The sequence below is a fragment of the Jaculus jaculus genome, chromosome X, assembly GCF_020740685.1.
Source record: "Jaculus jaculus isolate mJacJac1 chromosome X, mJacJac1.mat.Y.cur, whole genome shotgun sequence".
NCBI classification, from domain to species: Eukaryota; Metazoa; Chordata; class Mammalia; order Rodentia; family Dipodidae; genus Jaculus; species Jaculus jaculus.
The window spans coordinates 134,640,615-134,657,685 of NC_059125.1; the positions used below are offsets into that span (position 1 = coordinate 134,640,615).

General features: G+C 41.4%; 1 protein-coding gene across 1 annotated transcript; it reads right to left on the reverse strand.

The window, feature by feature from the left end:
* Window positions 1–12,884: 12,884 nt before the first annotated feature.
* LOC123456582 (cAMP-responsive element modulator-like) lies at window positions 12,885–13,295 on the reverse strand. The gene has a single exon (XM_045139958.1). It carries the CDS (start codon window positions 13,293–13,295, stop codon window positions 12,885–12,887), a length of 411 nt encoding a protein of 136 aa, XP_044995893.1.
* Between the last annotated feature and the right edge of the window lie 3,776 nt (window positions 13,296–17,071).

Consider the following 17,071-nt stretch of genomic DNA (forward strand, 5'->3'; position numbering starts at 1 on the left):
TTTCTCTCTGCCTCTTTCTGTCTGTCTCTCTCTAATAAATAAATAAATAAAAATGTTTAAAAAAATTAAAAAAATATTTAAAAAAAAAAGAAATTAGAGAGTTCACAAGTAAACAATTTCATGCTTCACCTTAAGGCCTTGGAAAAAGAACAAGGCAAAGCAAAAATCAGCAGACAGGCAGAAATTATAAAGATTCGGGCAGAAATTAATGAAATAGAAACCAAAAAAAAATCCAAACAATCAATGAAGAACACAGTTGGTTCTTTGAAAGAATAAACAAGATCAATAAACCTTAGCAAATCTGACCAGAAGAAAGAGAGAAGAGACAAAAAAAAAATAATAAAAGTAGGGCTGGAGAGATGGCTTAGCATTTAAGGCATTTGCCTGCAAAGCCAAATGAACTAAGTTTGATTCCCCAGGACCCACATTAGCCAGATGCACAAAGGGGTGCACACATCTGGAGTTTGTTTGCAGTGGCTGGAGGCCTTGGTGTGCCCATTCTCTCACACACACTCTCTTTCTTTCTCTGTAAAATAAATTAAAATAAAATAAAGAAAAATAATAAAAGTAGTAATGAAAAAGGCACCATTAAAATAGATACCAGCAAATTTCAGAAAATCACAAGGACATACTTTAAGAATATATATGCCTCTAAATTTGAAAATCTGGAAGAAATTAATAATTTACTTGATTCATAGGACCTATCTAAATTAAATCAAGATGAGAAAAACCATTTAAATTGACCAATAACAAGTACGGATATACAAGCAGTTATAAAAAGTCTCCCAACTAAAAAAAAGTCCAGGCCCAGATAGATTCACTGGTGAATTTTACCAGACCCTCATGGAAGAACTAATACCACTGCTTCTCAAACTTTTCCATAAAATAGAAAAATAAGGAATTCTACTGAACTCCTTCTATTAAGTTAGCATCACCCTGATTCCAAAACCAGACAAAGACAGAACAAAAAAAAAAGAAAATTACAGACCAATTTCCCTTATGAACATAAATGCAAAAATTTTGAACAAAATATTGGCAAACAAGCCAGGTGTGGTGGCACATGCCTTTAATCCCAGCACTTGGAAGGCAGAGGTAGGAGGATTGCTGTGAGTTTAAGGCCACCCTGAGACTATATAGTGAATTCCAGGTCAGCCTGAACAAGAGTGAGACCCTACCTCGTAAAACCAAAACGAACAAAAAAAAATGTATATAAAGGCTAACAGAATATAAGAATATGTCAGAAAGATTATTCACCCTAATCAAGTAGGCTTTATCCCAGGGATGTAGGGATTGTTCAACATATGCAAATCAATAAATGTAATACACTATATAAATGGACAAAAACCACATGACTATCTCAATAGATGCAGAAAATGCATTTGACAAAATCTAACATCCTTTCATGGTAAAAGCATTACAGAAACAGGAAATAGAAGGAACATATCTCAACATAATAAAAGCTTATGACAAACCGATACCCAACATAATACTAAGTGGGGAAAAATTTGAAGCTTTCCCACTAACTGGGAACAAGACAAGGGTGTCCATGGTCCCTACTTTTATTTAATATAGTACTGGAAATCTTATCTACAGCAATAAAGCAAGAAACACTCATAAAAGGGATATGAATTGGAAAGCAAGAGATCAAATTGTCATTATTTGCAGACGATATGATTCTATACATAAAGGACCCTAAAGACTACCAAAAAACTGTTAGCGCTGATAAACACTTTTAACAACATAGCAGGGTATAAAATAAGCACACAGAAATTAGTAGCTTTCCTATATACTAACAACAAACAAGCAAAGGATGAAATCAGGGAATTTCTCCCATTCACAATTACCTCAAAAAAATAAATAAATAAAGTACCTTGGAATAAACTTAACCAAAGAAGTCAAAGATCTCTACAATGAGAACTTTAAAACACTCAAGCAAGAAATTGCAGAAGACACAAAGAAATGGAAAGATATCCCATGTTCTTGGACTGGAAGAATCAATATTGTGAAAATGTCAATCTTACCAAAAGCAATCTACACATGTAATGTAATCCCCATTAAAATTCCAATGGAATTCTTCACAGAAATAGAAAAAAATCCTAAAATTCATTTGGAAGCATAAAATACCTTGAATAGACAAAATAATTTTGAGCAACAAAAATAAGGCTGGTGGAATATATATATATATATGATTTTAAGCTATACTACAAAGCCATATTAACAAAAACATCATGGTACTGGCACAAAGACAAACATGTAGATCAATGGAACATAATAGAGGACCCAGATATTAATCCAAGAAGCTACATCCATCTTATTTTTGATTTAAAAATATGCCAAAAATATTCATTGGAGAAAAGACAGCCTCTTCAACAAGTGGTGCTAGGGAAACCGGATATCTAAATGTAGAAGGATGAAAATAGATCCTTGTCTTTCGCCATGCACAAGAATCAAGTCCAAGTGTATCAGAGACCTTAATATCAGACCTGAAACTGGAATTGCTATAGGAAAAGGTAGAGGAAATTCCTCAAAATATTGGCATAGGCAATGACTTTCTGAATATTACCCCAATTACTCAGAAAATAAAACCACTAATCAGCCACTATGATCTCATGAAATTACAAAGCTTTTTTCCAGCAGAGGACACTGTGAATACAGCAAAAAGACAAACTACAGAATGGGAGAAAATCTTTGTCAGCCACACATCTGACAGAAGATTAATATCCAGAATATACAAAGAACCCAAAAAGCAAAACAATAAGAAATCAATCAACCCAATTTTAAAAATAGGCTATGGAGGACTAGAGAGATGGCTTAGCGTTTAAGGCATTTGCCTGCAAAGCCAAAGGACCCAGGTTTGATTCCCCAGGACCCATATTAACCAGATGCACAAGGGGATTCACACATCTGAAGTTCATTTACAGTGGCTGGAGGCAAGTAAATAAAAATAATTTTAAAAAAAAAATGGGCTATGGGCTGGAGAGATGGCTTAGTGGTTAAGCGCTTTCCTGTGAAGCCTAAGGACCCCAGTTCAAGGCTCGGTTCCCCAGGTCCTACGTTAGCCAGATGCACAAGGGGGCGCATGCGTCTGGAGTTCGTTTGCAGAGGCTGGAAGCCCTGGCGCGCCCATTCTCTCTCTCTCCCTCTATCTGTCTTTCTCTCTGTGTCTGTCGCTCTCAAATAAATAAATAAATAATGAACAAAAAATATTTTTAAAAAAATGGGCTATGGAACTGAATAGAAAGTTTGGATGGGAATAAATACAGATAGCATAAAAACATCTAAAAAAGTGTTCTACATCCTTAGCTATCAGGAAAATGCAAATTAAAACTACTTTGAAATTCCATCTCATTCCTGTCAGAATGGCTGCCATCAAGAAAACCAATGACAATAAATATTGGTGAGGATGCGGAAAAGGGGGAACCCTTCTACACTGTTGGTGAGAATGTAATTTGGTACAGCCATTGTGGAAATCAGTGTGGAGTTCCTTCAGACAGCTAAAAATAGATTCATCTTATGATCCAGCTATCAAACTCCTAGGCATATATCCTAATGACTTTTCTCACTTTCTTAGAGATACTTGCACAACCATGTTTGTTGCTGCTCTATTCACAATAGCTAGGAAATGGATCCAGCCTAGATGTCCATCCACAGATGAATGGATAATAAATATGTGGTACATTTACACAATGGAGTTCTACTCAGCGGTAAAGAAAAATGAAATTTGCAGGGAAATGGATGGATCTGGAAAGGATTATTCTAAGTGAGTTAACCCAGGCCCAGAAAACTAAATATTGTATGTTCTGTCTCACATGTGGATCCTAGCTACAAATGTATACACTTGTGTGTAAGCTGGGACCAAAAATCAGTAGCAGAGGCCAGTAAGCTAGAAAAAGGCTATAAGGGAGGGAGGAAAAGGAAGGCCTTTAGGGGATGGTATTGTATATGTGTAAATAGAAGAACAGATTACAGGGAGGGGAAAGGCCTAAATGAGGCCAGAGGAAGAGATTGTGTAAAAGAAGGGCATGAGGGAGGGTCAATCAAAATTCACGATGTGCTGGGCGTGGTGGCACATGCCTTTAATCCCAGCACTGGGGGGGGGGGCAGAGGTAGGAGGATTGCCATGAGTTTGAGGCCACCCTGAGACTCCATCATGAATTCCAGGTCAGCCTGGGCTAGAGACCCTACCTCGAAAAAAGAAAATCACGATGTTCTGAATACAACATATGAAAACCTACTTATTTGAATAATGGCACATCCAGAAGCTATAGATTGCTACTAGAAAATTTTCAGTGCCAGGGATGGGATACCTTCAAGTGATTTGTTGCCCAGGGAGGTCTCTGTTGCCTCCAAAATATTACAGACTGTTGCCAAGGCCCTTGGTTTCCCTTGAGAAACAGATGGTAAGGCCCTATTGCTGAAAATTTCAAATGCCCAAGCATTAAGGTCACTGAGAAGTCAAGCTGGCACTGAGCAGAAAATCTTCTCCCTGTAGACCAGCCAACTGAAAGCTGGAAAAAGCTGCGCTGTATGCAGCGTTACAGGAGACAGAAGTCATCAGCGGTGAAAATAGTGAACACTGGAAGCCTCAAGTTTGGCATCCAGGCCAAATGATCAAACAGGTGCAATAGTGGCATGTCTGCTCTGGGGGAAACTGACTGCTTTCTAATTGGACTGAAAGCCCACTCTATAAGAAGGAATATATGCCTGAAAATCTAATCAAAAGCCTATTGGGGGAAGGTCATAAGCCTTAGGGGTATAAAGCCTGCTCTTGCTGGCTAAATGCATATATTATTCTCACCAGACTGCCCTAAAAGCACTACACTTAATGTTTATATTCAAATATTAATGCTATTCTCACGTCTGGTGAGAGAAACTTCTCTTTTCAGATGGTGATGACCACTCCGATGACCCGAAAGGCAACATAGTGCTGAGAAGAAGGGACAGAGGAGTGTCCACCACTGAAACATCTCTATCACACCCTCCAAGGCTCAGGGTCCATTGTGGAAGAGGTGACGGAAAGAATGTAAGAGCCAAAGGAAGGGTAGGACTTCTTACAATGCAAGACCCTCACAAGACCCTCATAATAGGAGAAAAAGACAATGACATCAAAATAAAAGAGAGACTAACAGAGAGAGGGAGGGGCTATGATGGAGAGCAGAGTTGCGAAGGGGAAAGTGGGGGAGGGAAGGAAATACTGTGGTTTATTGTCTGTATATATAGAAGTTGTTAATAACATTTAAAAAAAAAAGAAGCCCGGCGTGGTGGCACACGCCTTTAATCCCAGCACTCAGGAGGCAGAGGTAGGAGGATCGCTGTGAGTTCGAGGCCACCCTGAGACTCCATAGTGAATTCCAGGTCAGCGGGGCTAGAGTGAGACCCTACCTCGAAAAAATAAAAAAAAAGAAAGAAAGAAAAAGATGTGAAGTACTATCAAGGAATAGTGGCTCATGCCTGTAATCCCAGCACAAGGGAAGTAAAGGCAGAAAGATTGCTGAAAATTCAAGGCAAGGTAGATCAACATAGCAAATTCCAGGCCAACTAGAGCTATATAGTGAGACCTTGCCTCCACAGATAGTTAGATAGAAGATGACAGATAGATAGATAGATAGATAGATAGATAGATAGATAGATAGATAGATAGATAGACAGACAGACAGACAGGCCAACAGACAGACAGAATGAAGTACTGGTACATCCTATATCATGGTTGAACCTAGAAAACATCAAGTTAAAGAATTTACTTGGCCAACCGTGGTGGCACATGCCTTTAATCCCAGCATTTGTGAGGCAGAGGAAGGAGGATTTGTGAGCCTCAAATTCACAGTGATCCTCCTACCTCTGCCTCCTGAATGTTGGGATTAAAGGTGTGCACCAGCACACCAGGTTCATGCCTTTAAAAAAAAAAAACAGCTGGTAGCCGGGCGTGGTGGCGCACGCCTTTAATCCCAGCACTTGGGAGGCAGAGGTAGGAGGATCACTGAGTTCGAGGCAACCCTGAGACTCCATAGTGAATTCCAGGTCAACCTGGACCAGAGTGAGACCCTACCTCGAAAAATCGAAAAAAAAAAAAAAAAAACAGCTGGGCATGGTGGTGCACACCTTTAATCCCAGCACTCGGGAGGAAGAAGTAGAAGGATCACCATGAGTTCGAGACCACTCTGAGACTACATAGGTAATTCCAGGTCAGACTGAGCTAGAGCAAGTCTCTACCTTGAAAAAGCAAAAAAAAAAAAAAAAAAAAAAAACTCATTGAGTTAAGTAAGTCAGATACACAAAGTGGTGCATGCATCTGGAGTTTGTTTGCAGTGGCTGAAGGCCCTGGCATGCCCATTCTCTCTCTCTCCATCTGCCTCTTTTTCTCTCTCAAATAAACAAAAATGAAAATTTAAAGTTTAAAGAGACTTACATGGGTCTTGAGGAATCAAACCTAGGTCCTTTGGCTTTGCAGGCAAGGGCCTTAACTGCTAAGCCATCACTCCAGCCCAGCCTCCCTCTCTTTCTCTCTCTCTCTGTCTGTCTCTGTCTCTCTCTCTCCCTCCCACTCCCTCCCTCTGCCTCTTTCTTTCTCTCTCAAATAAATAAATAAAAATTTTAAATCTTCTATTAGGCTGGAGAAATGGCTCAGGCTGGTGGTTTGATTCAGGTGTCTCCCATAAACTTAGGTGTTCTGAATGCTAGGTTCCCAGCTGATGGAGATTTGGTAATCAACACCTGCTGGAGGCAGTGTATTGTTGGGGGACAAGCTTATCGGTAGTACAGCCAGATTTTTCTTGCCAGTGTTTGGCACACTCACCTGTTCTTATTGTCCACCGGCTGTTGGCAAGGAAGTGAGGTCCACCCTCTGCTCATGTCATCGCTTTCCCCTGCCATCATAGAGCTTCCCGTCGAGTTTGTAAGCCAAAATAAACCTTTTATTTCCCCACAAGCTGCACTTGGTTGGGTGACTTCTGCCAGCAATGCAAACCTGACTGCAACACTCAGTAACCAAGTGCACTTCTTGGGCAAGCATGAGGGCCCAAGGGGTCCTGAGACCCCCTGAGTTGAAATCCACATAAACAACTGAGCATGGCCATGGGCCTCCCTAACCCCAGTGCCACAAAAGGGAGCAGAGACCAGGGAAGCACCCAGGCATTTAAAAAGAATCTAGCTCCTGTACTGCTAAGAGGCTCTGGCTCAAACAAGAATGGGTGCAACAGCTCGCGCGGTGGCGCACGCCTTTAATCCCAGCGCTGGGAAGGCAGAGGTAGGAGGATCGTGGTGAGGTGAGTCCGAGGCCAGCCTGGCACTACAGAGTGAGTGCCAGGTCAGCCTGGGCTAGAGTGAAGTTCTACCTAGAAAAACAAACAAACAAAAAGAACGGGTTGAAGATGGTACGTGCATCTGGAGATTGTTTGCAATGGCTGGAGGCCCTGGCACACCCATTCTCTCTCTCTCTCTCTCTCTCTCTCTCTCTCTCTCTCTGCACCTCTTTCTCTCTCAAATAAATTTAAAAAAAAATTAAAAAAAAAAGAATGGGTTGAATAGCTTCACCCAATGCAGGTGAACATCCCTGCACCCATGCAGGCAAAAACATAGGATGCTGAAAGGGCAAATACATTTGCACACACTACACACACATAGACACCACATTATATACACACAAGCAAAATAAAATCTCTATTCATACTAGGTGTGGTAGTGACACTTGCTTGTAATCCCAGCACACAGGAGGCAGAGACAGAAAGACTGCCGAAAGGCTAGCCTGATCTCCATAGTGTCTTCCAGTCCAGACAGTGCTACAGAGAAAGACTCTGACTCAGAAAACCAAAGAAAAATTTGCCAGTTTTAAAACGTCTCTGTTAATATGACAGACACTATTATTAGTATATACATACAGAGATGCAGTGTTTAAGTCAAGAAGCAAAAACTGTAGCTCTAGGGGCTGGCGAGATGGCTAAGCAGTTAAGGTGCTTGCCTGCAAAACCAAAGAACCCAGGTTCAATCCTCAGGACCCATGTGGTGCATCTGAAGTTTGTTGGCAGTGGCTAGATGCGCTGGCATGCACATTCTCTCTCTCTCTCTCTCTTTCTCTTTCTCCCTCTCTCTGCCTCTTTCTCTCAAATAAGTAAATCAAATAAAATTATTTTTTTAAAAAAAAACTGTAGCTCTAGTAACTGATGTTGACTTATGTGTGTCTGCAGACTTAATTGCAGATCAGGCTGGGGAGATGGCTCAGCAGTTAAGGCACTTGCCTGAAAAGCCTAAAGACCTAGGTTCAATTCCTCAGAAACCACATGAAGCCAGATGCACAAAGTGGCACATGCGTCTGGAGTTCGTTTGCAATGGCTGGAGTCCCTGGTGAGCCCATCCTATTACTCTCTCTCTCTCTCTCCCCAAATAAATAAATAAATAATATATTTTTTGAAAAAGCCAAAAGCTGTGGTGGGCTTCTGTAATCCCAGTAGCTGACACTGACAGTAAATTTAAAAAAAAAAAGTTTATAAGTTGTTTGAAAAGTCACCACAGCTAGAAAACCGTATATAGCCCACCTTCCAACATAGCACACTTACCATTGGTAAACATCATTTACATTCAGTTTGAACATGAGTGTCATATAAGTGAGATCAAATTATTAAAATTTTGACTCCTCAAAGCTGAAAGAGGCCATAGCCAATGTCAGTGTTCATAAGCCTCTTCCAATTCTAGGAACAAGCAGAAGGTCTGGAGATTTGTCATGGAATTGCTCCCTCCGAGCTGTTACCAGCTTTGCAGTAACTGATACCTGCTGTCTACAATACTGTCTTAGCCCCCAAAACATATGTCAGTCTGTTTGGGACACTAAACCAAAAATACCATAGGCTAGGTGACTTGCTAACACAAACGCTTACTGCTCCGAACTCTGGGTGCTAGGAAGAATTCCAGCATCAGTAGACCCAATGTGGGCTGAGCACTTGCTTCCTCAGTGACAGCACCTTGCCATTGTTTCCTAGCAGAAGTCTTTCCTTTCCCTTTTGTTCAAACAGGGCCGTACTCTGTAGCTCTGTTAGGCCTGGAACTCATTATATAGACCAGGCTGGCCTCACTCAGGGACTGTCCTTCTACTTCTGCTTCCCAAATTTTTGGATTACATGCATGCGCTACCACACCCAACTTCTTCCTTGCTTGGTTTTCTTTTGCTTTGTTTTTGCTGTACTGTGGATCAAAAGCAAGGCCTCGTGCATGCTAGGCAAACTCTCCTGACTTCTAATAACACACTGGGGATTAGAATTCAACACATGATTTGTGGGCAGGGCACAAACATGCAGACCATAGCAGTACAGTTTTTATAACATGCCATTTGATCTACTCCTGGACCCTTAACTTTTTGTATTCTGCAACTGACGACAGATGCTTTAAATGTTTTGCCTCATAAAAATGTTATAATCTGTTTAATAAAACTCCTGTACTCTATGAAGCAAAGAGTTTTAACAAGGTTAAAGTATCATTTTCCATTCCTTTTTAGTGTCTGAGGCTACTAACAAATGAATTATGATTTCATTGTTTTGTTTTGTTTTGTTTTGTTTTTCGAGGTAGGATCTTGTTCTAGCTGAGGCTGACCTGGAATTTACTATGTAGAGTGGCACACACCTTTAACCCCAGCACTTGGGAGGCAGAGGTAGGAGGATCTCTATGAGTTCGAGGCAACCCTGAGACTACATAGTGAATTTCAGGTCAGCCTGGGCTAGTGAGAGCTTTGATTTGAAAAACTAGATTTTTCTGATGGAAGAAATTCTCTAATCTTTTCTACTAAAGGGGAGGTCTCCAGTGTGTCTTACGCATGTCATCCTGTATTGTTTTAGTGGGTATACAAACCAATCAGTTATTTTTTCATTTAAAATAAAGATGATGTTATTGGTATATGGGTGATCATTACTGTATTGAATGCAAATCTTTTGGTTGTTTTTTTTTCCAGTATAAGAAGTTTGTAAACCATTAAAATGTATGGAATTTCTCCCCTAAAAAATTAAATAAATAAAGGGGGTTCTCAATATTGTGAAAAATTATATTTATATATATATACTTATATATATATGCAATATTTATGTCTATAAATACTGGAGTGGTTGAAGAGATGACTAAGTGGTTAAAGGCACTTGCTCGCAAAGCATGACAGCCTGAGTTAAGTTTCCCAGTGCCCGTGTAAAGCCAGATGCATACAGTGACACATGTATCTGGAGTTCATTTGCAGTGTCAGAAGGCCTTGGTGCACCCATCCTCTCTATATATCTGCTTCTTTCTCTGTCTCGCTCTCAAATAAAAAATAAATAAATTAAATAAACATTGAAGTCCTTCATAAGTGAAAAAAAACAAGATTTAGACTTGTCCACTAGAAGAAAATATATGAAGGGAGGAGGCAGAGAGGTAAAAGGTTGCAGGAGAGGCAGAGGCAGAGAGGGATAGGGGAATGCAGGGTAGGGAAAGCAGAGAAAGGAAGAAAGATGAGGCTTCCAAGAAGTGTTTTTAATTCTTTTATTTCATCTTCTTTGTCTCTACTTCTGGGTATCTTAAACATTTTTAACTTTTTACTTAAAATAATAATAGAAATACCAGCAACATCCACTTGGGAAACACCCTTTCAAGAAGTTCCACTCAGGTGAGTTCCAGGTCAGTCTGGACTAGAGTGAAACCCTACCTCAAAAAAAAAAAAAAAAAAAAAAAGAGAGAGAGAGAGAGAGAAGAAAAGAAAAAAAGAAAAAAGCTCCACTCATGTGATTTTTTTGTGTTTTTCAAGGTAGGGTCTCACTCTACCTGGAATTCATTATGTAGTTTCAGGGTGGCCTCGAACTCATGGTGATCCTCATACCTCTGCCTCCAAAGTGCTGAGATTATCAAGTCAAGATAACTGGCCTTGCAGAGCATAGTGGTAGACACCTAGGCGCCCAGCACTCACAGTGATACTCAGGAGACTGAGGCAGTATATCATGAGTTTCAGGCTAAACTGGAGTACATAGTGAATTCCAGGTCACTTTGGATACACAGAGACACATTATGTCAGTAAGAGCAAGACCTGGGCTGGAGAGATGGCTTAGTGGTTAAGTGCTTGCCTGTGAAGCCTAAGGACCCCAGTTCGAGGCTCGATTCCCCAGGACCCACGTTAGCCAGATGCACAAGGGGGCACACACATCTGGAGTTCCTTTGCAGTAGCTGGAGGCCCTGGCATGCCCATTCTCTCTCTCTCTCTCTCTCTCTCTCTCTCTCTCTCTCTCTCTCTCTCTCTCTTTCTCTCTCTCCTCCTCCTCCTCCTCTTCCTCCTCTCTGTCTGTCACTCTCAAATAAATAAATAAAAATAAACAAAAATTTAAAAAAGAGCAGGAGCTGAGGATGTAGCTCATAAGGAAAGCATTTGCCCAAAGTGCCAAAGCCCTGGGTTCAATTCCAAGTACAATAGGATAAATAAATTATAAATAAGTACTATCCTTTGGGGCTGGAAAGATGGCTTAGTGGTGAGGCACTTGCCTGCGAAGCCTAAGGAACAGGTTCAATTCTCCAGTACCCACATAAGCCAGATGCACAAGGTGATGCATGCATCTGGAGCTTATTTTCAGTGGCTAGAGGCCCTGGGGCACCCAGTCTCTCCTTCACACACACACACACACAGTCTCTATCTATGCATCTGTGTCTTTCTGTCTAATAAATAAATGAATAAGTATTTTAAATCCTTTGGCTACCACAGGACTGCATTTTTATGGAACGAAGAGACAGTGGTACTTTCTGAGATATCTATGAGAAACACCCCAGTAGACCCACCAAAAATTCATTGTAATATAAACTGGTACATCCAGCAGGTCTAGGCTCAAGCAGATAAAAAGGGCATAGAGAAACTCCAAAACAGGTGGTCCAGATGTCTATGGCCCTTACTACTATGGCAGCAGTGCCTCTCCCTTATATCTATGGGCACCTGGGAAGAGAACTGTTTCTGACTTGGTTAGTTGATGAGTTGGCTTCAGACTTGGGTTCAGGCCAAAAACGTGCAGCTGCTTGTCCACAGCCTCATTTCAGAGTATCTCAGAAAGATAGTGTGACAGTGGTTGTTGTACTTGATTATCTACTTTGCATGCAAGAAGAACCAGCCTGAGACTATAATGCATCTGATGTACTCGGGCAATGGTCAACTATGGGTTAGAAGTGAGAGATGCAAGGATTGAGGTCAAGGAGGTCTGCACTAAAAGCATGTGGGTAGACCTGTAGGGATGAGTACAAAGTGGAAGATGTTTTGTGTCTTCACTTTAAGCCATACTAGAAAGCATCTACTATAACACAGCACTGAATGATCCGTCGATGACCAGCCCATCTGTCCTCTGCCTTCAGCACTTGCACAGTGTAGTACCAACTGAGACAGATACAGAAGCTACACCCAGGCAAAATGCCACTGGCTCCCCCTCACTAAGAACAATCTAGATCAAGGCTTCTTTTAATCCCAGCACTCGGGAAGCAGAGGTAGGGGGATTGCCGTGAGTTTGAGGCCACCCTGAGACTCCATAGTGAATTCCAGGTCAGTCTGGGCTAGAGTGAGACCCTACCTCGAAAAACCAAAAAAAAAAAAAAAAAAAAATTCTACCTCTTCCAGATTAGTAAATATAAGCTGTGGGTAACAAAAGACAAAATGAAATACAGGCATTCATATCATAAAGACAATAAAATCAACTTTTACTTGAAATGAATATAAACATATAAATAAGAAAAAAATCTTTACCTTTATTTTAATCCATGTTTTTTTTCTGTATTCAACAATAAAAAGTTTTACTTTTCAGCTGTCAGCACACATCTCTGATTCTTTGCCATGTACGTGGCATCCTATGACACAGTTTAGATACTAAAGTTGCATTTTCAATAGAACAAGCAGGGCCCGCGGTGCTTGACTGTAACTAGGGCAGTCGAAAGCTCGTCTCTATCAATGGAATGGTTGCATACATGCTGTACTGTCCCATGCTAGTCTGATACATGCTAGTTGTCACTGCCATGGTAGCAATGGTAGGTGGCATTCCTTCTCTCTCTGATTTTTCTTCTTCAATCTCGAGAATACCAGGCACATCAGAGGAAAGTTCACTCAGTATTTTTCTATAGGAAGGTCTACATGAAAGGATTTCTCGCCACTTGTGGGAATCCACTCCACCTTCCGATTCTGCAGGCTCACTTGCCTCTGCAGTGGTTGCTACCTGAGCTAGAGCAGGGATCAAGATCTGCCCTGTCTGCCTCACATGTGAAGCAACGCTGCGCTCTGCTGCAGGAGGTATTACGTCTCCATCCTGCTGCAATTCAACTTCTTCCGTTGTCATTTGTACTCAAGAGGGGAAGCTCCATGATGGCAGTGGAAAACGATGGCATGAGAAGAGGGCAGACATCACCTCCTGGCACACATCAGATGGGCAACAGCAATAGGAGTGTGTGCCCGTGCCCAGCTTTAACATGAGTGTTAGGGATCCAAACTTGGGTATTCATGCTTGTGTGGCAAGTACTATACCCACCCTGAGCCATCTCTCCTGCTCTGTGCCCAAGAATTTTTATGCAGCACATGGAATATATAGGTATAGAAAATAGGTATGATGAATCAAACATTTATTGATAAAAAATCATAAAGCAATTTTTAAATTATTTATTTATTTATTTGAGAGCGACAGGCACACAGAGTGAAAGACAGATAGAGGGAGAGAGAGAGAATGGGCGCGCCAGGGCTTCCAGCCTCTGCAAACGAACTCCAGACGCGTGCGCCCCCTTGTGCATCTGGCTAACGTGGGACCTGGGGAACCGAGCCTCGAACCGGGGTCCTTAGGCTTCACAGGCAAGCGTTTAACCGCTAAGCCATCTCTCCAGCCCAAAGCAATTTATTTTAAAACAATAATATAATCACTTCTCAGCCTTTTGGCTAATATCAAGTATAAAGCAATAATATACACATAATTTGATCAATTATTAAAGATTTAAGCAAATTTTCATACTAACTATATCAGTTCTGTCTCTCATTGATGTGACAAAATATCTGAACAAAGTAACTTAAAGATGAGTATGTTTTGGCCAGGCGTGGTGGCACACACCTTTAATCCCAGCACTCAGGAGGCAGAGGTAGGTGGATTGCTATGAGTTTTAGGCCACCCTGAGACTACATAGTGAATTCCAGGCCAGCCTGGATGAGAGAAAGACCCTACCTCAAAAAAGAAAGAAAGAGAGAGAGAGAGAGAGAGAGAGAGAGAGGAAGGAAGGAAGGAAGGAAGGAAGGAAGGAAGGAAGGAAGGAAGGAAGGAAGAAAGAGAGGGGGAGGGAGGGAAGGAGGGAAAGAAAGGAAAGGAAAGGGAAGGGAAGGAAAGGAAAGGAAAGAAGAGAAGAGAAGAGAAGAGAAGAGAAGAGAAGAGAAAAGAAAAGAAAAGAAAAGAAAAGAAAAGAAAAGAAAAGAAAAGAAAAGAAAAGAAAAGAAAAGAAAAGAAAAGAAAAGAAAAGAAAAGAGAAAAGTTTGGGGCTGGAGAGATGGCTTAGCAGTTAAGCACTTGCCTGTGAAGCCTAAAGACTCTGGTTCAAGGCTCAATTCCCCACAACCCACATTAGCCAGATGCACAAGGGGGGCACACACGTCTGGAGTTTGTTTGCAGTGGCTGGAGGCCCTAGCATGCCCATTCTCTCTTTCTATCTGTCTCTTTCTCTTTCTGTCTGCCACTATCAAATAAATAAATAAATAAATAAATGTTCTACATCCCTAGTCATCAGGGAAATGCAGATTAAAACTACGTTGAGACTCCATCTCACTCCTATCAGATTGGCTACCATCATGAAAACAAATGACCATAAGTGCTGGCAAGGATGTGGAAAAAGAGGAACCCTTCTACACTGTTGGTGGGAATTCAATCTGGTCCAGCCATTGTGGAAATCAGTGTGGAGGTTCCTAACAGAGCTAAAAATTGATCTACCATATGATCCAGCTATAGCACTCCTAGGCATATATCCTAAGGACTCATCTCATTTCCTTAGAAGTACATGCTCTACCATGATTATTGCTGCTCAATTCACAATAGCTGAGAAATGGAACCACCCTAGATGCCCCTCAACTGATGAATGGATAATGAAGATATGGCACATTTATACAATGGAGTTCTACTCAGCAGTAAAGAAAAATGAAGTTATGAAATTTGCAGGAAAATGGATGGATCTGGAAAGGATCATACTAAATGAGGTAACCCAGTCCCAGAAAGCCAAGTGTCGCATGTTCTCTCTCATAAGTGGATCCTAACTACAGATGACTGGGCTTCTGTGTGAGAAGGAAAAAACTCAGTAGCAGAGGCCAGTAAGCTAGAAAAGAGATAGAAAGGGAAGAGAAAGGAAGGGAGGGGGGCACTTAACACAATGGTATTGTATATATGTAAGTAGAATAGATTAATGGGGGTGAAAAGGCCCAAAATGAGGTCTGGGGAAGAGATTGAGTAAAGGAAAGGTGGAGGGACAGCTAATCAAAATCTAAGAGGATATAAATAAAACATATGTAATCCTACCTTTTTGGACAATGGGACACTCAGGAGCTGTAGATTGCTGCTAGAAAATTTTCAGTGCCAAGGATGGGATATCTTCCAGTGAGTTGCTGGCCAGGGAGATCCCTGATGCCCCCAAAACATTATAAGCCATTGCCAAGGCCCTTGGTTTCCCACGAGGAATAGATGGTAAGACCCTATTGCAGAAGACTCCATATACTTGGGCTGCAAGGCCACTGAGAAATCTTGCTGGAACTGAGCTGATAACCTCCTCCATGTAGGCCAGCTGACAGAATGCTGGAAGAAGCCATTCTGCATGCAGCTCAATAGGAGAAAGAGAAATCACCAGTGAAGATACTCATCAGTGGACACTGCAAGCCTTATAATTGGCCAGCCAGGCCAAATGAGCCATCAGGTGCAATAGTGGCACATCTGTTATGGGGGAAACCAACTGCCCTCTAATTGGACTGGAGGCCCACTCCATGGGAAGGGAATACATACCTGATACTGAAAACTTAAAACTGGGGTAGTCATAAGCCCTAGGGGTGTAACATCTACTGTTGTCTGGCCAAATGTATATACTATGCTTATCAAACTGCCCTCTAAGTACCTCTGTTAATGTTCACACTCTTATATTAATGCTACTACCACTTTTGGTTGAGAATCTTCTCTTTTCAGATGGCAGTGATCTTGGGACGACTCAGAAGGTATCATGGTGATGGAAAGAAATGATCGCAGTGTTCAGTACTGCAATATCTGTATCACACCTTCCAAGGCTCAGGGTCTAATGCAGAAGAGGTGGCAGAAAGAATGTAAGAGCCAAAGGAAGGGCAGGACTCCATACAACATGCTCCCTCCAGACACAAAATGGCCTGGATATCCATGGTCTCACAGTGCCTGATACTACCTACATAAGACCATCATAAGAGGAGGAAAAGATCAAGACATCAAAAGTAAATGAGAGACTGATTAAGATGGGGATGGGATATGATGGAGAGTGGAGTTTCAAAGGGATAACTGAGGGGAGGGAGGGTATCACCATGGGGTATTTTTTATAATCATGGAAGTTGTTAATAAAAAAATTAATTTTTAAAAAATTTTAAAAAAAGAAAAGGAAAGTTTGTTTTGACACACAGTTGGGAAGTGTACTCCAACATGCCAGGGGAAGGCATGTCAGCAGGAACATGAAACAGTTGGTCACAGAAAGAAGACAATGAATGTTGGTGCCCAACTCACCTTCTCTCTCTCTCTCTCTCTCTCTCTCTCTCTCTCTCTCTCTCTCTTTCATATTTATTTATTTATTTATTTGTTTGTTTGTTTATTTATATTTTAGAGAGAGGGAGACAGAGAGAGAGAATTGGCATACCAGGGCCTCAGCCACTGAACTAGAACTCCAGATGCTTGTGCCACCTAGTGGGCATATGTGACCTTGTGCTTGCCTGACCTGTGTGTGTCTGGCTTAAGTGGGATCTGGAGAGTTGAACATGGCTCCTTAGGCTTCACAGGCAAACACCTTGAATGCTCAGCCATCTCTCCAGACCCTACCTTCTCTTTTCTGATTCAGTCTAAGACCATCAGCCAGTTATGATGTGTGGTAGTTT

What these genes read in the sequence shown, in the direction of transcription:
- LOC123456582 (XM_045139958.1), bottom strand. Translation starts at nt 13,295, where the DNA reads ATGACAACGGAAGAAGTTGAATTGCAGCAGGATGGAGACGTAATACCT.